Consider the following 25,703-nt stretch of genomic DNA (forward strand, 5'->3'; position numbering starts at 1 on the left):
AGGTTAAGAAGGGGATGGGTAGGACAGGTTTTTCACTCGGGACTGGATGCGAAAAATAGAGGGGTGGCAATTGTGGTGGGAAAGCATGTGTCATTTGAGGCCAAGACTATCGTAGTGGATAATGGAGGGAGATATGTGATGGTGAGTGGTAGGTTGCAAGGGACGTGGGTGGTGTTGGTAAATGTATACGCCCCGAACTGGGATGATGTTGGATTCATGAAGCGCATGTGGGGCGCATTCCGGACCTGGAGGTAGGAGGCCTGATAATGGGAGGGGACTGGACTAGCCATCTCCTTTTCTGGGCCAGTCCCATGTCCGCATCTCCCTTGCCCTCCAGTCCCCCAGCCGGGGACCTCCGTCCCGACCACCTCTTCTGTGTCCCATTCCCTTTCGGCCAGTGCAGCAGCAACCCTTCCCCGCCCCCCCCCCTTCCTCCCGCCCCCCCCCCCCCCGCTAGACCCACGTTTCAAGGACTGTGGTGGTAGTGATGTGGGGTACCGTATAATTGACCAAATTCTAAATGGGAAAGTTTGTATAGACCGGTACTTGTAAAGCTGAGAGAGTTTTGGAAAAATCAAGTTGAGAGGCGACAAAGACGTCAGTGAGGGTTTGGTGAGGATCAGGGTAGGGACACCGACAGGATGTTTTATAAACTTCAAATAACTGTCCTCTGTGATGGATTAGATGTGGGCTTTGAATCTTAACTTTGTGCAGGACACTGGGGTTGGTCTTAGCCTGAGTGAGAAGTATGGAACTGGCGCCTCTGGTATATAAGTTTCTGCCAGAAGTCAGACAACAAGCTTCAGTATTATTGATCTGGAGAATATCCTCGATCACCTACAATGTGATGACATGTAGCATACTGACGAGAATGGAGGTGAGAAGTAAAATGATGTGTAGTTTGAATATGAGTGATAACTGACCTTGTGTTTTCAGATAATGCCATCAAGGAGCAATATATTTTTTAAGGAATAGGAGCATGTCAAGGGTGATATTTTAGGGTGTGCATTGAGTGATTGGGCAGGTGGGAATCTCTGGAGGTGCATTGGCTGCATTACGACTAATTACAGTGGAAAGTATGGGCTGCGCTAAAAAGTAAGAGAATGAAATTAACAACCATATTGAAGGGCACAGGTAATGACTAAGGCTAAGGTCAACCATGCTGTAGAGGAAAACCTAGCCGTAACTGCTTCGTAACACTGAATCAAATGGCAATTTCCTTGCAATAATATTTGGGTTAAATAAAACTACCTGAAAATTCATGCCTGCAGGTGATTGGATTTTAAAAAGGTATTGACTGTGAAAATGTTATTACAACCTGAGAGAAGTGCAAAACAAACTCATCTGCCTCAGAACTAAAGAAAATCCAGGCCAATGTGTCAACAATCAAAAGGAAAGAATTGTTCCGATCTTTGTATACAGGGAACTCTGTAACTGGCTTTGAGAAGAATATGCTCGCCATGCTACTGCATGTATTATCGCCTGTAGAGAAATCTCTATTTTTCCTGTGTAATGTTTAAGTGCAGGGCTTTTTTCTTTACTTGTGCAAAAACCAACAAAAAAATCTTCAATTCCATTTCCATACACAAACAAAAATGTTAATGTTTTCTGGTTCAAAATGTTCTGGCTTTAACTGAACCTAATTTGTATTCTCAGGTGATATGTTTAACTTTATTCCATTCATTCCTTAGGCTTGCAATCCTAAATCTTCTGATTATGACAAGACCGGCTCAATATGTACCAGTGAGGGCATCAATGATACCCTTACCCGTTATCGCTGGCTGGTGAGTGCCCCGACTGGCCCTGATGGAGTGACCAGCCCTATGAGAGAAGTAGATTCAAATACCTTCTTCACCTCGTCCAAGATGATTACTCTGGACTCCATCTACTTCCAAGCTGGTTCTCGGGTGCAGTGCGCTGCTCGAGCAGTTAATTCCAATGGGGATGAAGGACTTGAATTAACAAGCCCCATTGTATCAATCAACATTGAGGAAGGTAACACGTTAAAATGTATACTTTTCTATTTCTAAGAGGGAAATGTGCGAGATTGTACATTGAATGATGATTAGATGGAGAGGAGTTGCAAGTTAACCCAAGTCAAGAGATTTGGATGTTATGATAAACTCTAAAGGATTTAATTTCTTCTGTGTTATTTTAAGAATATTGATTAATGCTTTCACATGGAAATTACTTCCTGTTCTGATTTAATATGATCATTAATAGGTTTAGTTAAACAAACATAATTAAATACCTACATATGATTCTTCATTTGTTTAAATATTAACTGAATCTTGAGATTGCAACAATATTTTTCACACTGTTGCCAACACCCGCAGAATTATTTCTCTCTGAGCATATGCTTTGACATGAGAGAATATATATTAATTGCAGTGACAGGTTAAAGGCTATAAGAGGTTATTTGTTGGATTAGAAAATTATTCCCACATCAAGAACACAAGAAATAGGAGCAAGAATGGACTATACAGCCCATCAAGTCTGCTCCATCATTCAATACCGTCATGGCTGACTTTGGGCTTCAACCGCATTGCCCTGCCTGCTCCTTTATTCCTGAACCCTGAATTCCCTGAGAGAATCATAGAATTCCCACTGTGCAGAAGGAGGCCATTCACCAATCGAGTCTACACACCACCTCTCTGAAAGAGCAGACCACCTCGGCCCCATCCCTGCCTATCCCCCGGAAACCCAACTAGCCTTTGGACACTAAGGGCAATTTAGCATGACCAATCCACCTAACCCATACTTCTTTGGACTATGAGAGGAAACCAGAGCCCCTGGAGGAAACCCACACAGAAATGGAGAATGCGCAAACTCCACACAGTCACCCGAGATCGGAATCGAACCCGGGTCCCTGGCACTGTGATGCAGCAGTGCAAACCGCTGTGCCACCATGTCACCCATAAATTCCTAAGTACTTGGAGATTATGGGGACGATTGTCAGCCCACAATCGCCATCAGATGGAACAGCGCTGGGTGCAGAAAATCTGGAGAGAATCAGGAAACACAATTCTTTCCGGACTGATCGGGTTCCCAATTTGCCCGACCCCCCCCCCCCCCCCCCCCCCCCCCCCCCCCCAAGCCGGCAATGTCATGAGGTTCATGCCCACAAAGGGCAGGAATCTCATTTATATGATTTATAATAAATGTCAATATTATTAACGGGCCTCCCCGCCAAATGATCCCCCTCCCGATTAAATATTTACACCATCACATCGGCAAAGTTTACAACAGCTTTTTTAAAATGTGAATCAGTCCAGGGGTTCCCTCCGGGTTGCAAAGATAAATATAGAACCTAGGAGGAGAGGGACATGCCCGGGAGTGCCCTTCCAAGGAAGTGTGGTAGGGGGTGGTGCCAAAGGCAGGCCTCGTGGGAGCCCCATGGGGAGGGGGGCTGGTCCATTTGTGTGTAGTCTGGGGGGAGCGTGGAGCAGACAGTGAGGGGGGAACTTGGCGGCATGGGGGAGCGGCCGTTGAGGGGGACCCCCTGCCAAAATTCCTCGGTGGTGGCGATGATTGTCCTGGGCAGGGAGCCCTCAATGAGTGTGGGGCGGGGGGGAGTTTGCGGATCAACAATTCTGTTCTGACCAGGGTGCTCTTTAATGATGGTGCCCCGATCTCAGGGGCGGCTGTGCTGGCTGTCTCAGGCCCCACCGCACCAGAGTGATGCGTAAACCACTAATTTATTTTCTTTAAAGAGGCTCAAAATTTGGTGAGAAGACTGGTATGTGCAACTGGAGAGTTTTTAGTCCGAGCCTAACACTTTGTAAAATGTTGGTAGATTCAACCCTATGTTTTTTACTTTTCTAAACATCCTGCAAACAATAAAGAATTACATCCCTGACATATACTGTTCCTTAATAATGTATATATTTCTCAGTACCCAGAAGGAGATGTGGTATATGTTTAGATTGCAGACGAAAGAGTCCCAATTGTCTTTGAATCTGTTACTCAGATTTGGTTACTATGGTGATATGCATCATTGTATATACACAAGGGGTTAATGTAAATACACTACAACTAAGTAAACACTAGAGGGAGCACCAGAGATGTTATGACAGGCAGACATACAGCCAATGGGTCATTACAACAGGACACAACCAATGGGTAATCAGGACACCCAGAGGTGGCACTTCACAACCCATATAAAAGGACAGGGCACACATGCTCTGCCTCTTTCCACTGACAGACATCTACAGAGTACATCAGGGTTGATCAGAAGCATCGCACCCAGCTCGTGGCTTAGAGCAGACTGGTTTAGTTAGACTGAGTTACTACAGTTAGATTAGCAGGAGAGTTGAACTCATTTAAGAACTGTGTTAATAGTTCAATAAACATATTGAACTCATTACAAAGTCTGGACCTTCCTTTGTCAAAGCATACATCAAGGAAGCAGCTTATGCTACACGAAGAAGCATAACACAACATGGTACCAGGAGTGCCTGTTACATCTATTTAGTTCAACTCAGCAAGGTCCGTGACAACCAGCAACAGCACCCAGGCAAGATGATCGAGATTCCGGTTCCTCAGCAATTCAGGTACCACGGCAATCTTAGTGCCAACTGGCGTGCATTCAAGCAGAGATTTCAGCTTTACCTGGAAGCAGCCGACCTAAGTGACGTGGCCGATGCGAAAAAGATAGCTTTTCTATTCACCATTGCGGGTGAGCAAGCAACTGAGATCTGCAACTCCTTCAAATACTCCAAAGGGCAGGACAAAAAAGACTTCCAGACAGTCCTGGACAAGTTTGAAAACTACTGCGAGGTAAACACAAAAGAAATCGGTAAAACCGGCGCCAATACTCGCCTCGAGGCAGAGGTAGGGTTGCAACAGAAGCAAACAGCAATTTTGATTGACAGCCATCTTGCGCATATCCAGCCAGCCCAGTCCGCACATGCGCAGTTCCCAAGAAGACGCGAACCGGCAAAACAGTGTTTTGCGCATGCGCAGTTGCAAAAAGAGCGCACAGTAAAGGAAAGTCCGTTTGCACATGCGCGAGAAGCCGCGCATGCGCAGTTCCGAAAAGAGCGCACAGTAAAGGAACCTCGGCGTGCGCATGTGCAACTGAGTCCTACACTTTACGTCACGAGCGACATGACGTCGAGGCCCCGGACCACGCCCACATAAAGGGGAATGTCCGAAAATTAAAAAGAAGAGTTTTAAAGCCACAAAACACAATTCTTTCACCTCGAAAAACAGAACAATGTCTGAACTTCTGCCAGTAGTTAAAAATAACCTTCGCAGAACCCTGAAACAAGCAGTTAGCACCGCCCAAAGAGATGATTTGGTCCTTGAAGAATACTACTCAGACGATGATGTCTTCCTTGGACACAGCAAGCACAATCACAAATCCGAAACAACAAGAGATGATTTGTACATTGAAGCATCCTACACAAACATGGATGAGTTCTTCTGATTTGAGGATCCGCAGCCCAGCATAGACGACATCCCGACCCATGAGCACAGGATTCTGCTGCGGCCTGATGCCAAGAGACAGAGAGCGGTACAAACCCACAGAGAGCGGCCTGACGCCAAACCAGTGGTCCACGCACCACAAAGAGTCCCCGACTCCACACAGTGGTCCATGCACCACGAAGAGTCCCCACCTCCACACAGAGAGCGATGAAAGACTCCACAGTGAGACCACTGCACGACTCCGTTGAGAGCGCACAGATTGACGCCACAGCGAGACCACTGCACGACTCCACAGAGGGAACGATGACAGTGTCCACAGAGAGAGTGATACAAGCCTCCACAGCGAGCTCGTTGACAGACTCCACAATGGGAGCAGCTCAAGACTCCAAAGCGCAGTCCATGCATGTACAAGACTATGAAGGTCTATCCACCTTATCTGAGCAACCAGCAGCAGACGATGCAAGTCTGCCACGCTCACGTGAACAACAGAAAGACTATGACAGTCTACCCAGATTACTTGAGCCACCAGAAGAAGACTGACGGTCTACCCAGCTCATCTAACCAACAAGAAGACACTGCAGGTCTACCCACTGTATGTGAGACAAGGGACAAAGGCATCACAATTCCCATACAAGATGTGCTACATCACAGCGAGACTGACAGATCTCAGCTCGTATGCACAGAGGCACTCGACAATCCAAGTGAAACTACTCGTGAGTCCAGTGAGACCACGTCAATTCAAACCTCATCCACTCGAGCCTCTCCACAAGAAAATAAAATCTTGAGGAGCATCAAGAAACCAAAGATGATTCAGGTGAACCAGAACGGACTCCAGACGGAGAGCATCAACAAGCCAAAGATGATTCAAGTGAACCGGACATGACTCCAGATGGGAATAAAAGACGAAACACTCAATGAAACAGCAGATGCCACAATGGACACTGACACAAGTAACTTTGTGAAGGACTCGAATTCTCCACTCGGAATGGTCATTGAGTGCAACAAACACAACAACAAAACCTACAAAAACAACAACACAGACAAGAACAAGAAGCGTATCAAAGGCACCAACGTCAACAACAACATGCACGCCAAAACCAACAACACTGGAACAACGACTGGTACGACATGGTACAACTCTGCAAAGCAGAACACTGTGACAGCACAGCTCACGACAATGGTAAGTGTGCAGACACACCATGGCATGATAACGCATCTTACAAATTCACGTTTGCTATACTACAAACAAGCAGACCAGTTTTCAAGGCAGCTGACATACGGCATCAATACCGCAATTTCCTGTCCAGGTCAGACAGGAAAGATGACATCAAGAATCGCTACCACAAGCATCGGGGGAAAAAAAGAGTCCAAATCAGACAACGAAGTGATTTGACCATTTGAACACCTCCTGATGACTTCTTGGTTCCTTAAGCACAGGGTCACTGACGGCATTCACAAGGAAATGACAACATCAACACTTTTATACCAAAACAAGAAAGCCACTCGACCGTATACATTCATGAACTTTGGACTCATACATATTGTTTGGTATTGTATAATCATCACTGTCATCATGATTTGTACATGTCATCACTTATCTACCTATTTTGTTCAATTTTCTTTAACCCAGAACAGAAAATATGTAACACGAGAAAAGGGGGGATGTGGTGATATGCATCACTGTATATACACAAGAGGTTAATGTAAATACACTGCAACTAAGTAAACACTAGAGAGAGCACCGGAGATGTCATGATATGCAGACATACAGCCAATGGGTCATTACAACAGGACACAACCAATGGGTAATCCGGACACCCAGAGGTGGCATTACCACAAGTGGGCACTTCACAACCCATATAAAAGGACAGGGCACACATGCTGTGCCTCTTTCCACTGACAGACATCTACAGAGTACATCAGGGTTGATCAGAAGCATCACACCCAGCACGTGGCTGAGAGCAGACTGGTTTAGTTAGACTGAGTTACTACAGTTAGATTCGCAGGAAAGTCGAACTCATTTAAGAACTGTGTTAATAGTTCAACAAACATATTTCTCATCACAAAGTCTGGACCTTCCTTTGTTAAAGTATACATCAAGGAAGCAGCTTATGCTACACGAAGAAGCATAACACAACAGTTACCAGTTAATGATACGTGATTCCTTTTATTGGTAGGTCTTTGCCAGCCCAGAGTACAAGGAGCAGTCGGTGCTGAGCCATTCTCTGCCAAGCTCCGTTATACAGGATCCGAAGATCCAGACCATCCCAACCTCATTAAAGTGGCTGTAACAATGCCTCACATCGATGGTAGGGCATACTATATGAAGTTCCTGCTGTGTATTCTGTTTTTCAAGTGATTTGTTTAAGTTCGATTGAACTTGGTTCCAGTGAATGTAAAATTCTACTTCATTTCTGCCTAAGATAAAAATCACAATGACCAACACTCTCCTTCCCCCACAGACCTACAGTCAGGAGGACTGGGTGGGGAGGATAAAGATCAGGGCCCCCGCCGGTTGCCGAATTCTCCGGCATCGGATATTCGGCGGGGACGGCAATCGCGCCACGCCGGTCGGTGCCCCCCCGGCGATTCTCCGGCCCGCAATGGGCCGAAGTCCCGCTGCTGGAATGCCTGTATCGCCAGCAAGGATCAAACCACCTTTCTTCCCGGCAGGAATAGGCGGCGCGGGCGGGCTCTAGGATACTGGGGGGGGGGGGGGGGGGGGGGGGGCGTGGGGCGATCTGGCCCCAGGGGGTGCCCCCAAGGTGGCCTGGCCCGCGATCGGGGCCCACCGATCCGCGGGCGGGCCTGTGCAGTGGGACCACTCTTTTACTATGCGTCGGCCGTGTAGGTCTCCGCAATGGTCGACGCATAGGTGACCCCCCCCCCTGCGCATGCACGGGGATGACGTCAGCAGCCGCTGATGCTCCCGCGCATGCGTGGACTTCTGCCGCCCGGCGAAGTCCATTCAGCCCCGACTGGCGTGGCGCCAAAGGCCTTTCCCTCCGGTCGGCGGCGCGCAAACCACTCCGGCGCAGGGCTAGCCCCTCATGGTGAGGGCTTGGCCCCTAAAGTTGCGGACGGCCCGACGCCGGAGTGGTACATGCCACTCCATCCCGCCGGGATCCCCCGCCCCGCTGGGTAGGGGAGAATCCCGCCCCAGGGCTGTACGATTGAGTTGGGGTCAATCAGGACTTTGGGATGAGGGGCAACTGGTGGTGTCGCGGGGTAGATCCAGAGTCAGGAGGAGAGAGTCCAGCAATCGGGAGGGTGGAGAGCAAAGCTTTTGGGAAGTGTAGGGGAAAGATTCTTGATCATAATGGTGTGGAGGCAGTGAAGGTGCTTTAATGGGCTGGGGGCAGCTCTCCTGCTCCTCTTGGCTGACAAAGGAGTACTGAAACACTCTGGGCGTGATTCTCCGGCCTTGTTACGCTCTTGCTCAAGCAAAATGAGGCCGGAGAGTAGCAGGAGAGGCCAAACACCAGGGGCGAAATTCTCCTACCCGCCCCGCCACATTTCTGCCCCCACCGGCCGGCGGGAGTCTCCGTAACACCGGCCGGTCAATGGGGTTTCCCATTGTGGGGCAGCCCCACGCCGTCGGGAAACCCCCGGGCGCCGGCAAAACGGAGACTCCCGCCGGCGGAGAATGAAGCCCCTGAACTGCGGAAGGTGCCAAACAGTTTACGATGCAACCCGTAGGTGAAATCTGGATCTCGCTGTAGTGTGGTAAGTAACCAATTATCACCACTTAAGACCCATTTTATACAATTAACGAGAGCCACCCAATATCCAATAACCTCCCGTCATTCATCGGCCTCCCCAGCAAGTGGACATGCTGGCCCCGATTAGTACTCCTTTTGAACACCGTGAACCTGGAGGAAGGGCTTCTGTGGAGAGCCGAGGAGGTGTAGCCATCTTTGCTCACAGGCATAGAGCCCGGGGGCATTGGGCATACCACCCCAGTGCTCGGTGGGGAGTGGGGGACCCTCGGCTTGGAGTGGGGGTCCCTCCGCAGGAGTGAGCCGTCGTGGGAGGGTGGGGGGGATGCTGGGGGGAGGTGGCAACAGTGGGGCAACCATACATGGCACCATGATGCCAACCCCTGGATCATGTGTGCACGTTCCTGGGGCAACCTTTGTCGCTGCCAGTCTTCCACACCAACCCACCCAAACCCCCCCCCCCCCCCCCCCACTACCGAGGCCTCTGGCCATGCGGCTGAAGGCTATTGCTAATAGGGAATTGGCAATCTTGGTTAGTAAGCACGTCACACAACCCAAGTGGATCCCCATGGGTGGACGGGCCATGAAGCACGTGGGACTCATCAAGTCATACCTTGATGCCTGGACACTGTGTTTGAACACTGCGGGAAGCAACACCACACATGCAGCAGCCAACATTCAAACATCCAGGGGATGGGACACAGCTCCGGGGCCATGTCCACGGCCGGAGGGTGGGTGAGTGCCACATGGCGGGGGAGATGCCTGGAGAGATGGGTTCGGAGGTCGGCCCGCATTGCGGAAGAAGGTGACAGAGGCACCATACTAGTTGTGCACAGAGGTGTTTATTGTGGTTGACAATTCCCCACCCTCCCGATAGTGCTTCGTCCTCACGCACCCCCTGCCCCTCACCCTTACCACCCAGTTTCCCCCCTCCCCCGGTGCCTTTAGTGATCATCGATGCTTAACCCTCCTAGCTCTACCGCTACATCTAGTTGTGTCCCCGGGATGTACACGGAGGTGGAGGCAGCTAGCTGCTTACCACTTCCCGTAGCCTTCGATGTCCCTGGCCGGTTTCCTCTGGAGGGCTCTGGCTTACTTGTCGGCAGCACATGCACAGCTGTGCTGCCTGTGAGACACGGCATCATCAGAGGGGTGGAATTCCGCGCAGCTGGTGGCCACCGTTGCCACTCCAGGGGATGGGTCCAGGTTGGCGCCCAATGTCCCCTCTTCCTGCTCGGTGCTCGTAGGTCCCTGGGGTTCAATTTGGGTTGGAGGAGGGCTGGTTCGAGCCCCGGCTGCCCCTACATCATCTGGCTCTGCCAGCCCTGGCGGTTCCCCATGATCTGCACCATCGTGTCGACGCCCTCTGCGATGCTCCTCCGTGATCAGGAATTGCTCTGCAGTGCCTCAGCAATGCCCACCTATGACTGGAACAAGTTCCGCAGCGCCTCGACCAAGCTCCGCAGCACTTCAACCACTCCCATCTGAGAGCAGAACATGTCCCGCAGAACCTCATCAAGGTCAGCCTGGTAAAGGGTGAAATCCTCTGAGGCGGACATTCTGACAAGACCCTCAGTCATGGCCGTCACCAACTGCGCCACGCCTTGGACACCTTCACTAATGGTACCGCCATAGCTGCAGTGTCAGATAGTTCATCAGATATTTCATAGGTTCTCTTGTTTGCTTGCAATGATGTGTCCAGCATGTGTCACAACAACTGACCATCATGTCAATATCCTGGTTTATACCTGGCCAGTAAACAGAGTCACGAGCTCTCCGTTTACACTTCTCAATCCCGAGTGTTCAAACGAAGTACCACTCCATTAATGATACTGAGTTGAGATCTTATATTGTAGATTCCATACATTGACCTCTGGGCCAGTCTTAGTTGATGTTCCTCATCACCTCTTTTAAGAATCTGATCCTTTCTGGTCTCTTCTTGGATCTCACGTAGTTTTGTATCTGATACTGGTAGTAGTGTGGAAATAAGATTGACATGCAGATCTACATCTTCAGCAATTTCACTACTAATATTTTGTATCTGCTAAGAACAAATATTTGCCTGGTGTGCAGATAAGATTGAAGTCATAACATTGAAACTTCATTATCAACCTCTAAATGCACAGAGACATTTGGTTGAGATTCACCTTGATGATGTTAACCAAAGGACGATGACCTGTCTCATTTGTGGAAGTTGGAAGCCCATACATGTAGCCGTGGAATTTCTTCAAGCCTACAACTAAACCCAGGCATTCTTTTTCGATTTGAGAGTATTTCTGATCTGTTGTCATTATGGATCATGATGCGTATGCAACTGGTTTCCAATCGCCATGCTCGAGTAGCAGAAGAACTACTCCTAGACCCATCTTTCGATGCGTCTGTTCACACTTTAATCTGCTTAGATGGGTGAAAAAATGTGAGAACTGCCGTGGTGGTTAGTGAAGTCTTGAGCCTCTTCCACTCTTGCTCATGTTGCTCAGTCCAAGTGAAATCTGTGTCTTGTGCAAGAGATCAGGTAGATGTGTTGTTTTTGCTGACAGGTTTGGAATGAATTCCCCTATAAATGTAATCATACCCATTCTCTTAAGATGGCTCTCTTGGTGTGTGGTTTTGGCATGTTGAGAATTGCTTGGATTTTGTCCTTGTCAGGTTCAATGCCATGCGATGAGAGCTTGTCACCCAGGAATGTGACCTCAGTTACTCCAAATTGGCACTTTTGCTTGTTGAGCTTCAGCCCAATTCTCCTGACGCTCGTTCGAACTTTAAGCAACCTCGTATTGTGCTCTTCTATGGTTGAGCCCCTAATGATGATATCACGTACTCCTTAATGCCTTTGATTATGTGCTCAATGGCCACGTGAAAAATTTCTGATGCCGAAATTATGCCAAGTGGCATTCTCAGAAAGCAATAACGTCCAAATGGTGTGTTAAAAGTGCAGTACTTTGTACTTTGTTCCTCTAGCTTCAGCTGCCAGAAACCTTGAGATGCATCAAGTTTCAAAAAGAAATGTGCACCAGCCACCTCTGATGTGATTTCCTCTCACAGTCGGAGGACTGGTAATAATAATATTAATGATGTGGAGATGCCGGCGTTGGACTGGGGTGAGCACAGTACGAAGTCTTACAACACCAGGTTAAAGTCCAACAGGTTTGTTTCGATGTCACTAGCTTTCGGAGCGCTGCTCCTTCCTCAGGTGAATGAAGAGGTCTGTTCCAGAAACACATATATAGACAAATTCAAAGATGCCAAACAATGCTAGGAATGCGAGCATTAGCAGGTGATTAAATCTTTACAGATCCAGAGATCTGTAAAGCGTTCTCCAAGGCGGCCTTCAGGACCCGCGACAACGCAGAATCGCCGAGCAGAAACTTATAGCCAAGTTCCACACACATGAGTGCGGCCTCAACCGGGACCTGGGATTCATGTCGCATTACATTCATCCCCCACCATCTGGCCTGCGAAATCCTACCAACTGTCCTGGCTTGATACAATTCACACCTCTTTAACCTGGGGCTACCCCATCTCTGGATCTGTAAAGATTTAATCACCTGCTAATGCTCGCATTCCTAGCATTGTTTGGCATCTTTGAATTTGTCTGTATATGTGTTTCTGGAACAAACCTCTTCATTCACCTGAGGAAGGAGCAGCGCTCCGAAAGCTAGTGACATCGAAACAAACCTGTTGGACTTTAACCTGGTGTTGTAAGACTTCGTACAATAATATTAATGGTAGTGTTCTCTTTTAATATTCTTGGTCAGATCTTTGGGATCCATACATATGTGAATATCGCTATTCCTTTTCTTTACACATACTGTGGAATTTACCCAATCGGTAGGTTCTTCTATCTTTCTGATTACTTTTAATTTTGTCATTCTGTCTAGCTCCTTTTTGAGGCAATCCCAAAGAGGTGCAAGTTCTCTTCTTGGAGCAAGTGTCACATGTTTTGTATTCTCTTTGAGTTGTATCTTGTAGGTGAATGGTAGTGCTCCAAAAGCTGTGAACACCGCTGAATTTGCTGATACTGTTCTCAGAATCGTTGGGAGTGTTGATCCAATCCTTTGTGGATGCTATATACCAACTGCACTAGACCTAATTCTTCACAGGACTGACCACCTAATAATGAATCCAAGCCCTTGAATACAATACAGAATGGGACGGAATAAACTGTTCTTCACCACCACACTCAGGCCACAAGCACATTTAATGCTTGAACCATTATAATCTCTCAGAGATATTTTGTGACTTCTTTTAATTGGCTGAATTTTTAGATTTTTAAAATCAGTCATGCTGATCAAATTGGCTTTGGCTAACTTCAATTGGACCACTGTACCGTTCAATTCAAGTGGTAGCAGCCGTTTGTCCTCAGCAACCCCATTTATTTTAACTGGAGTATCAGTTTGTACTTTTTTTTAAGTGCTGGAGAATTTTTTGATGTCTCCAAAAAATAATTTTTCTCTGTTATTACTCCAACAAACAATGATGTTTCATCACTGGAGACTGTGTCTTCCACTCTGCTGACTGATCTGGGGTTGAGCTTAGAGTAACAATTCTGAGCAAAGTGATTTTTTCCTTTGCATCTGGAACAAAACTTGCCAAACGCTGGACACTGCCTTAATTTGTGCCTTTGACCACATCTTTTACACAGAAATACTTCATTCTGTTCTTTTACCAGTTTATTGGTGTGCGAGGAACTGCAGGAACCTTTGCTTTTTTCTGAAATTTCCCACTGTTTTGGAAAAAGGGCGGTAACTGGTGTGATTTCCTCCAAGAAGACGCCACCGTTACTCACAAACATTTTAGAATGCTGTGCTGCTAGCTCGTAAGCCTGATAAATTTTAACTGTTTATTCCAAAGACGGCTCCGATTCCCTCTGCAACCATTTCCTCAGTTTATTTTCATTCACACCAAACACAATTTGGTCCGAAATCATGGAAGATTCCACCGCAGAAAAATAACAGGTTTTAGCTTTTAACTTTAAATCGTCGATGAAATGATCTATGGATTCTTCTGTCTTCTGCAAACGTGATCAAACCGCATAGCATTCACTAATTCCATTCTTTCTGGGGGTGCAATGTTCATGAAATCTTCGAATTACTGCGTTAAAAATTTAAATAACTTCATCATTTGCAAATTTAAATGTATTGAACACGCAATTGCTTCGAGCCCTGTCGATGTTAGAAGCATGGCAACCTTTTGCAAATCTGATTGATCTCCTAACTTTACTGCAATAAAAAACAGATTAAATTGTTGTTTAAACACACGGCAGTTGCTGCCCACATTACCATGAAATCTGAGACTCATTGGTGGCTTCAACGACTCCATGTGGTTCATTCTTGTAGTCTGCAAAATCTTCAAATCTCTGGACCTCGTTGCTTCATTAGATGATGTGATAGTTTTTTTTCTCAGTGTTTAATACCATCCAACCCTGGTACCATGTAATGTCCTCATCGGATGACCTGATTTATATTACAAGAATACTTGTAGCTAAAGCTATAAACGATTTATTAACATTAACTGTGGAGGCAATTATATATAAAACAACAGATGAATAAAAGGATGAACATGCACAAACCACTGTCTCTCTCTCAACTCCCTAGTCAGTCTGAGGTCACCTGACTCTAACATTCATTTATATACTAATGAGACTCCTAGTAGTCAGTTGGTGAATTACAACACAACCATGATATCACTACACCGCCCCACACTCTATCTTCTCCATCAGCTCTGGGATGACCTCTTCCACAGGCTCAGCATCAGGCTAGGACCCAGCTGGGTCCAGGGATCCAGCAGACCTCCGACTGCTGTCTCACCTGGGGGTTCATGCCTCCATCTGATGTACATCAGAAGTAGTGTGGTGTTCATCAGAGTGTGCCTCAGAAGCTTGACCACAAACATGTCCCACTGAGGTGCGTATATCTGCGCTGGTGGGGGGTGGGGATGACAGCTGTGATGCGGCTAGTACAGTGGCATCCTTGGAGCTCTCTTCCCAAATGGTCTCGAGGGAGTCAGGAGAGGGTGCCGCCCGGGATGGGCCAGCGTCGTCAGCTGTAGGACCTGTGGGAGAATGGACATGTGGTCAGTGGGAGGGCTGGGTCAGTCAGTAAGGCAATAACAATTCACATTTGACAGGTCCTCCAGGTGGGTCCCGGTGGTTCCTCACCTCTGCAGCATCCGCAAGCCTCCGCGTTGGTGACCGCCTTGTCCTCGGCCACACTGGTCACCTCCAGGGCATGCTCCTCGAGGGTAGTGCGGATCTTAATGTTTGGCACACCTCCGCCAGTAGCTTTTCCTGAAGAGATACAGAGAGGACATCGTTAGCCACAAGTGTGGTTCACGGCAGTGGGGGTGGTGGAGGCTATGAAGGAAGGGTTAGGGGGTGGAGGAAGGGTTGGGGGTGTTGAAGGGAGAAGGGTTGGGGTGGACGCTATCGTGGTGGGAGGGCAGTTTTCGCCCGGGGGTGGGGAGGGGGGGGGCATTGGTGTGCACTCGCTCGCACTGCCAAGTGGTCGGTCATTGACCTTCCTCCTGCACTGGATTTGGATTTGTTTGTTTATTGTCACCTGTACCGAGATACAGTGAAAAGTATTTTTCTGCGAGCAGCTGAAACAGATCATTTAGTACATGAACAAAAAATAAATAAAAAGAACATACATGAAACAGCAACACAAGGTCCTCCTGGTCACATTCCTCAAGCTCACTGCCGCCGCCACCTGGTCCCAGGCGGCGCAGACTGTCCTATGGCTGACCCTCCTGGACCCTCGGGGGAGCAGGACATCCCTCCTGGCTTCCACAGCGTCTAGCAGCCTCCCCAGATCTGTATCCACGGATCTTGGGGCTGGTCTCCTCGGCGCCATTGATGCGAGCTGGCTGGTATTGGCTGAGCATGTGTTGCTCGACCTTGTTAGCAGGGGGCTGGCAAGCATGGTCCCGGCGAATCAGTTGGCAAGCCTTAATTTGCGGCGGGAAACCCATGAGGCCTCATTAAGTAGCGTTGAATAGCGTTGCCAGCCTCACTCGGCCGAGCGCCGGGAAGACCGCGGCAATTCGCACTCGCTACAACGCTTAGAAATCTTTCCGGAGAATCGCACCCTCTATCTAACTCTACCTAACTTGGGGAGCCGGTAGTTCCTATTTCCATTTCATTGCCGAGTTTCCAGACGTCCGTGAAACCTCGGCAATAAATTTCAAATTGCGCTCCCAATTGTACTGTGGGAGCCCAATGTAAATATATTAAATATTTGAGTATCCGGCTTCTCCATAGTGGGACACTCGGAAATCTTGACAATTCAGCCAGAAAATGGCAACATGTATTTCATTTATGAATCCCCCACCCTCTACCTCACACTTGGGACATCAAGGCCCCTGTGGCTCCCTCACACACCTCCTGATGACTGATAGCTGAAAAGCAGCCAGTGGTGAAACCCTGCCCAGAATGGCAGTCAAAATGGGAAGGATCAAAATGAAAAATAAACTGGAAATGCTCAGTGAAAAAGGCCTGAGATGTCTGAGTAATATGTTCCATTCACTACTTTTGTTTCAGGTATGCTCCCTGTTATCTCCACACGCCAGCTGTCTAACTTTGAACTTACTCTTAGCGCTGATGGTACTCGGGTTGGAAACCACAAGTGTTCTAACCTTCTGGACTACAATGAAGTGAAGACTCATTATGGCTTTTTGTCAGATTCCACTAAAAATCCTGAGGTGATTGGAGAGACCGCTCCATACCAGTATAGCTCTTCGCTGCGTGGTCCTTCTACACTTCGCTTCTACCGAAATCTGAACCTTGAAGCTTGTCTCTGGGAGTTTGAGAGTTTCTATGATATGTCTGAGCTACTTACAGACTGTGGTGGTACTATTGGGACAGATGGCCAGGTATGAACATCTTCTCATTCATTGCGGAATTTTGTTTTGTACACATATCTTTCTTAAACAGTTAAATTATGACGCAAATGTTTATATTAAAACATAAAGGAGGCCACACATTATGAATTTCAATATACACACTCATCCAACAACCCCTGAAGATGGTGTCTCATGCTGAGGTACGTGTTTTGTTAAGCAAGAATTTTGAGGGAAATGGGTCAAAAACAGGTATACGGAGTTAGATCACAGATCAGCCACAATCTCATTGAATAGCGGGATGGGCTCGAGGGGCTGAATAGCCTACACCTGTTCCTATGATCTTGCGGTTCAGGGTGTGCTCGTGAATATAATCAACATGAATTATAAGCACAAATGCAATTGACTCATTATCATATACATCAGAACAGAGCATATTTAGCACACTGGGCTAAATCGCTGGCTTTTAAACCAGACCAAGGCAGGCCAGCAGCACGATTCAATTCCCGTACCAGCCTCCCCGAACAGGCGCTGGAATGTGGCAACTAGGGGCTTTTCACAGTAACTTTTCACAGCTTGTGACAAGCGATTTTCATTTCACATCCTGTTCAAACTGTTTTCAAAATAGTTTTGTTTATAGCTTCGATATGGACATTGTCAGTCGTGGAATCCAATAATTATGGAATGAATGTTAATCCAATGTTTTCATTTTTCAAATCACATCATTGCAGTTACTTTGTAGTTATTAGGAACATTTCTTATCCAAAGTTATCATTTAGAATCAGTTTTGATTAATTAAAATTGTTTTCATTTAACCTGAGTAAACAGATCTTGTCGGGGGGCTGCAGTGAATTACTATTGGTGCATTTTTGGATGTTTTTTTAATTATCACTGTATAATAGTGAAATCAAGACATCCTTTTATACCTTGTTACCCATTTGAAATGACTGAGGAAAATGCTTAGTTTGTTGTAGGAATAGAAGAATTTGTTGATAAATACTTCCAGGTCTTTCCTCTTCTGCACTATGTGGGTGTCTGTTTAATGCTTCATTGCGTTACTGATTCTCCTTTAGATGGTGAACAAAACCTTGCTACGGGGGAACGATGTTTTACTGTAACACAACACCATGCAGAAGGTTGAGCCACGTGTAGACAGGCAGAGCTTGGATTCTTTTGTTCGTCAGTTCTTTGTATAAACCCATATGTCTTAAGTATTGCTGAAATCCGAGATTGTCATTGTTTTGAATTCTTTACCATAAGCTGCATCCTGTCTACTCATCCATGTAAGAATTTGCCTTCTAGGTTTCATAGATGTTATGATGAATGCTCTCCTTTTAAATTTTAGTTTATTCTCGATCCCGAGTTTCTTTTTTTTTCTTATTTCATTTTCTTCTTCCTGAACTTACTACTCAAAATTTCCCAGATGAGACGCCCTATATTGTGTCCTCTATCATGTGCAGGAGAAGTGCCAGAACAACTCTGGTTGACCAAAAGTCTGATCCTTATTTTGTGGTTTACCTCCATCCTACCTCCATTGGCCGCCTTCCAAGACAGCTTGGTTATTTCATAGTGCAGCTTATAGGTGCACAATACTTGCACCAATGAAGGCTTTTATTTTACTTTACTCTATTGCTACCCCACTAATATATACTGTGTTATCTATTTAAGATAACCGTCATATAATTCAACAAAATGGACTCAGTTCTTTCTTTATGATTTAATCTAACATTTTCGCCTGTATTTTCTGACCAGTCTTACTTGAATATGGATGTAAGTTCTGGCAGCATTAAAATGTAAGGGAATCCATAATGGTGTAAAGTCGGTGATGGAATCCGGACATCAGGGGCTGGATTCTCGAGCTTCCCATCGCGTGTTTCCCGGCGGCGTGCCGTTCACTGGTGGGGGGATTCTCTACTCCCGCCGCTTGTCAATGATATTTCCCTTTGAAACCACCCCACGCCACCAGGAAACCCGTGTGTGGGGGCACGCTGCCGGCGGGAAAAGAGAATCCCAACAACCAGAGAATTCCGGCTGAGATCTACAATGGTCCCATTTCACCTACAACAACGAAAAGAATCCAGCTTTTTAACCTGGCATTTTGTTACTTGCAAAAGGTTTTTTGCTTTTCTAGAAGATTCTTTAATCTTGAGCTAAACAAAGAGGCAAGTTGCACTATCCTTTCCTACCTCCCTCCTCCAAAAGGGATTGGAGAGATCAATTCATTCGTATATGCAGGATCATTGCTGAAAAATGAGACATGCTGTTGAAGCTTTACGTCTTGCACTCATCAGGACAATTCGCAAGAACTGTAAAGGAAATAACAGGAAACGGATGGGAAGAACATACACACACACAATGCAACTTTTTCAACTAAATAAAAGCTTGCGGGACAGCCAGTCCCTGGTTCATTCACCAGAACAATGCCTTGATCAATCAGAGTCAACCTGCTTGGTTTAAATTTGAACAAAGATAACTGTCAGCTCCTGGTGCATTCTCCATGGCAATGCCTTTACCAATCAGACTCCACTTGTCAACAATTCACCACTCACTTCTCAGGCAGTTTAAATTGTTGTTCCCTTTACAATTTGGTATTCTTGCAAAGTATCCTGATGACTGCAAGCCAAAAAGGTTTGACAACCTGTGTCTTTTTTTCAGCAAAGTTCTGAACTACCAAACAACTGTATACAGGATCATTATAGGAGTGTGTTGGGTAGAAGTATTACATAAGAAACATAAGATCTAGGAGCTGGAGTAGGCAATTCAGCCCCTTGACCCTCTCTGCCATTCAATATGATCATGGCTGATCTCATCTCAGCCTCATCTCCACCTTCCTGTTTTCTCCTCATACCCCTTCATCCCGCTACTAATTAAAAACCTATCTCTTCCTTAAATTTGTTTAGTGTTCTGGCGTTTACTGCTGTAAAGAATTCCACAGATTCGCGACACTTAATTCCTCCTCATTTCTGTTTTAAAGCTGCCACCCTTTAGCCTAGAACTATGGCCTCTCATGACCAACAAGGGGAAACATCCACTCTACGTTTCCCCTGTCAATCCACTTTAGCATCTTATATACCTCAGTTAGATCCCCTCACATTCTTCTAAATGCCAATGAGTATGAGCCTAAACTGCTCAACCCTCTTCATGAGACAATGTCTTCATCTCGGGAATAAATTTAGTGAACTTTTCCTGAACCGTCCCTAATGCATTTACATCCTTCCTCAAGTAAAGGGATCAAAACTGTACCCACGACTCCAAATGCGGTCTCACAAATGCCCTAAACAGTTGCAACAGCACTCCCCCACTTTTAGACTCTATTCCATTAACAATGAATGCCAAAATTCCATTTCTTTTCCTGATTACCTGCTGCTGCATACTATCCGCGATTTTAGCACAGGGCTAAATTGCTGGCTTTGAAAGCAGACCAAGGCAGGCCAGCAGCACGATTCAATTCCCATACCAGCCTCCCTGAACAGGCGGCGGAATGTGGCAACTAGGGGCTTTTCGCAGTAACTTCATTTGAAGCCTACTTGTGACAATAAGCGATTTTCATTTCATTCATGCACGAGGACACCCAGATCCCTCTGCACCGAAGCATTTAGAAGTTTCTCTCCATTTTGATAATTATTTCTCCAACCAAAATGGATAACCTCACAGAAATACACGTTAAATTCCATCTGCTAGATTTTGGCCTATTCGCCTAATCTATCCATTCATTTGTAAATTTCTTATTTCCTCATTGCAACTTACTATCCCACCTATTTTCATGTCATCTGAAAATTTGTCTATCATACCTTCTATCCCTGCATCCAAGTCATTATTATAAATTGTAAATAGTTGGGGCCCAAGGACCAAACTCTGTGGCACACCACTAGTTAGAACATAAGAACTAGGAGCAGGAGTAGGCCATCTGGCCCCTCGAGCCTGCTCCACCATTCAATGAGATAATGGCTGATCTTTTGTGGACTCAGCTCCACTTTCCGGCCCGAATACCATAACCCTTAATCCCTTTATTCTTCAAAAAATTATCTATCTTTATCTTAAAAACATTTAATGAAGGAGCCTCTACTGCTTCACTGGGCAAGGAATTCCATAGATTCACAACCCTTTGGGTGAAGAAGTTCCTCCTGAACTCAGTCCTAAATCTACTTCCCCTTATTTTGAGGCTATGCCCCCTAGTTCTGCTTTCACCCGCCAGTGGAAACAACCTGCCTGCATCTATCCTATCGATTCCCTTCATAATCTTATATGTTTCTATAAGATCCCCCCTCACCCTTCTAAATTCCAACGAGTACAGTCCCAGTCTACTCAACCTCTCCTCGTAATCCAATCCCTTCAGCTCTGGGATTAACCTAGTGAATCTCCTCTGCACACCCTCCAGTGCCAGTACGTCCTTTCTCAAGTAAGGAGACCAAAACTGAACACAATACTCCAGGTGTGGCCTCACTAACACCTTATACAATTGCAGCAGAACCTCCCTAGTCTTAAACTCCATCCCTCTAGCAATGAAGGACAAAATTCCATTTGCCTTCTTAATCACCTGTTGCACCTGAAAACCAACTTTCTGCGACTCATGCACTAGCACACCCAGGTCTCTCTGCACAGCAGCATGTTTTAATATTTTATCATTTAAATAATAATCCCTTTTGCTGTTATTCCTACCAAAATGGATAACCTCACATTTGTCAACACTGTATTCCACCTGCCAGACCCTAGCCCATTCACTTGGCCTATCCAAATCCCTCTGCAGACTTCCAGTATCCTCTGCACTTTTTGCTTTACCACTCATCTTAGTGTCATCTGCAAACTTGGACACATTGCCCTTGGTCCCCAACTCCAAATCTATGTAAATTGTGAACAGTTGTGGGCCCAACACTGATCCCTGAGGGACACCACTAGCTACTGATTGCCAACCAGAGAAAAACCCATTAATCCCCACTCTTTGCTTTCTATTAATTAACCAATCCTCTATCCATGCTACTACTTTCCCCTTAATGCCATGCATCTTTATCTTATGCAACAACCTTTTGTGTGGCACCTTGTCAAAGGCTTTCTGGAAATCCAGATATACCACATCCATTGGCTCCCCGTTATCTACCGCACTGTTAATGTCCTCAAAAAATTCCACTAAATTAGTTAGGCACGACCTGCCCTTTATGAACCCATGCTGCGTCTGTCCAATGGGACAATTTCCATCCAGATGCCTCGCTATTTCTTCCTTGATGATAGATTCCAGCATCTTCCCTACTACCGAAGTTAAGCTCACTGGCCTATAATTACCCGCTTTCTGCCTACCTCCTTTTTTAAACAGTGGTGTCTCGTTTGCTAATTTCCAATCCGCCGGGACCACCCCAGAGTCTAGTGAATTTTGGTAAATTATCACCAGTGCATTTGCAATTTCCCTAGCCATCTCTTTTAGCACTCTGGGATGCATGCCATCAGGGCCAGGAGACTTGTCTACCTTTAGCCCCATTAGCTTGCCCATCACTACCACCTTGGTGATATCAATCCTCTCAAGGTCCTCACCTGTCATAGCCTCATTTCCATCAGTCACTGGCATGTTATTTGTGTCTTCCACTGTGAAGACCGACCCAAAAAACCTGTTCAGTTCCTCAGCCATTTCCTCATCTCCCATTATTAAATCTCCCTTCTCATCCTCTAAAGGACCAATATTTACCTTAGCCACTCTTTTTTGTTTTATGTATTTGTAGAAACTTTTACTATCTGTTTTTATATTCTGAGCAAGTTTACTCTCATAATCAATCTTACTCTTCTTTATAGCTTTTTTAGTAGATTTCTGTTGCCCCCTAAAGATTTCCCAGTCCTCTAATCTCCCACTGATCTTTGCTACTTTGTATGTTTTTTCCTTCCATTTGATACTCTCCCTTATTTCCTTAGATATCCACGGTCGATTTTCCCTCTTTTTACCGTCCTTCCTTTTTGTTGGTATAAACCTTTGCTGGGCACTGTGAAAAATCACTTGGAAGGTTCTCCACTGTTCCTCAACTGTTTCACCATAAAGTCTTTGCTCCCAGTCTAACTTAGCTAGTTCTTCTCTCATCCCATTGTAATCTCCTTTGTTTAGCACAAAACACTAGTGCTTGATTTTACCTTCTCACCCTCCATCTGTATTTTAAATTCCACCACATTGTGATCGCTCCTTCCGAGAGGATCCCTAACTATGAGATCCTGAATCAATCCTGTCTCATTTCACAGGACCAGATCTAGGACCGCTTGTTCCCTCGTAGGTTCCATTACATACTGTTCGAGGAAACTATCGCGGATACATTCTATAAACTCCTCCTCAAGGCTGCCTTGACCGACCTGGTTAAACCAATCAACATGTAGATTAAAATCCCCCATGATAACTGCTGTATCATTTCTACATGCATCTGTTATTTCTTTGTTTATTGCCTGCCCCACCATAATGTTACTATTTGGTGGCCTATAGATTACTCCTATCAGTGACTTTTTCGCCTTACTATTCCTGATTTCCACCCAAATGGATTCAACCTTATCCTCCATAGCACCGATGTCATCCCTTACTGTTGCCCGGATGTCATCCTTAAATAACAGAGCTACACCACCTCCCTTACCATCCACTCTGTCCTTCCGAAAAGTTTGATACCCTCGGATATTTAACTCCCAGTCGTGACCAAGTTACAGCTTGCCAGCAAGAAAAAGACCCATTTACCGCCATCTCTGTTTTCTGTTGGTTAGCTAATCCTCTATCCAAGCTAATATATTACCCCCAACATTCTGGGATCTTACCTTGTAAAACCATAAGACATAGGAGCAGAATTAAGCCACTTGGCCCATCGAGTCTGCTCCGCCATTCAATCATGGCTGATATTTTCTGATCCCCATTCTCCTGCCTTCTCCCCATAACACCTGATCCCCTTATTAATCAAGAACCTATCAATCTCTGTCTTAAAGACACTCAGTGAATTGGCCTCCACAGCCTTCTGCGGCAAAGAGTTCCACAGATTCACCACCCTATGGCTGAAAAAATTCCTTCTTTTATGCAGCACCTTTATCAAAAGCCTTCTGGAAGTCCAGATACACTGGGCGAAATTCTCCTACCCGCCCCGCCACATTTCTGCTCCGACCGGCCGGCGGGAGTCTCCGTAACACCGGCCGGTCAATGGGGTTTCCCATTGTGGGGCAGCCCCACGCCGTCGGGAAACCCCCAGGTGCCGGCAAAACGGAGACTCCCGCCGGCGGAGAATGACGGCCCCATGTCTACAGGACCCCCATTGTACACTTTGTTATGAGTGAGAGAGGTAGAAAATACTACATGAAATTAATTTTGATAGTTTGGCAGTCTCTGAATATTTCAAGTGCAAGGGATGTATCAATGAAACAGTAATCTGCATTATTTTGGGCGGCACTGACAAAGCAGGTCTTTATTTATCCAGTTTTAAGTACAGGGGCTGAGATCATTTGTTGAACAATGGCAGGCACAGCAGTCTCACTTTTATCAGCAGCAGGAATCAAAGGGCCTCAGTCACCCTGCTAAAGGGCAGCCTTCAGATAACTACAGCTTCTTGTCATAAATGGAAATGCATTATCTCCCTACTTTTGTTGCCGCGGCGTGAAGGGCTAGCTCTTGAAACAAGCCGTGCGTCTCCGTGGTGCTTTTCTTTGATGTCTACTGCTGATAAGGAGGTTCTTTTGCCCACTGCCATTTCTTATTGTTGATAAGGGAATGATCATGCAGTTCAGAACTCGGCAGATAAAGACATTTTCTCTTAAGTCTGGTGCAATGGTTTGCCAACTTTTGTTTGTCTTTTACTGTGTTGTTTTATGTACAATACTTGAACTTTAGTGAAATAATGCAACAATCAAAGTTGTCTTTACTTTTTGGGAAAACTTCTCTAACACTCCCTTCTACCAACACTTCACCAAATAAGTTCTGGGGGATCTATTAGGTCTCAAATATTGGGGTAGAGATCAACAGAGAAGAAAAGTATTATATAAAACCACCGGAGAGGCACATAAGCATTGAATGTTTAGCCATTTACTTTCAACATCCCTCAGCTTGTGCCTTTCATTTGTATCCAACCATCTCTGTCCTATTGGGAAACACAGATTAGAGCCCACTGTTGGCACCCAGGTGGAAAAAAGCAGCAACATTTGAAAATGAGTGGTGCAAACTGGAGTCCCATTTTTAAGCTATGCAAGACCAATGCCACATGTTTTTTTCCTCCTGGGTATGTTATGGACATTTGTTCATGGATGTTTCCTTCACCTGCAAATTTCAGGATCTTTCTCCGTCAATGTGTGCCTTGTAACTTTACGAAGATTGATGCCCAGCGTCTCACATTCAGATCCATCATAGTTGGCTGTAACCTATAGGGAAATTTAATGGGATTCACTAAAGATTGGTTTCTCCTCGTTACCCAACTGAGCAGAACCGATGGGTTGAATGGCCTCCTTCTGTGCTGCTATGACTCTAAACAACTTAATTCTGACTGGGTTCCAGCTGCAAGCAATGCTCTATGCAATTGGGTTCTCCTGCCTTCCCTCACACTCCTAAATGACCTGGTTGAAGGGAAGTCCAGGCACAACTATCGGAAAATATGTAATTGAGTCTAAATGGCCAAAGGCCATTGTACCATTTCATTTTCAAAAGATATGGGGTGGAATTCTCTGATAATGGGGATATGGCCCCACACTCGCGAGAAAACGGTCGCAAATCACTCTGGACTTTCCTGG

The 25,703-nt window shown here is 46.0% G+C and overlaps 1 protein-coding gene across 1 annotated transcript in view; it reads left to right on the plus strand.

Moving 5' to 3' along the window:
• The window catches only part of LOC140391964 (FRAS1-related extracellular matrix protein 2-like), a 322,439-nt gene that overhangs the window by 266,257 nt on the left and 30,479 nt on the right, over positions 1 to 25,703 (plus strand). The window contains exons 14-16 of the mRNA XM_072477063.1: positions 1,692 to 1,995; positions 7,608 to 7,739; positions 16,690 to 17,021. Coding sequence (XP_072333164.1) covers positions 1,692 to 1,995; positions 7,608 to 7,739; positions 16,690 to 17,021 — 768 coding nt within the window. The remainder of the gene's footprint in view (positions 1 to 1,691; positions 1,996 to 7,607; positions 7,740 to 16,689; positions 17,022 to 25,703) is intronic.

This window comes from Scyliorhinus torazame, chromosome 15, assembly GCF_047496885.1.
Source record: "Scyliorhinus torazame isolate Kashiwa2021f chromosome 15, sScyTor2.1, whole genome shotgun sequence".
In the NCBI taxonomy this organism is placed as follows: Eukaryota; Metazoa; Chordata; class Chondrichthyes; order Carcharhiniformes; family Scyliorhinidae; genus Scyliorhinus; species Scyliorhinus torazame.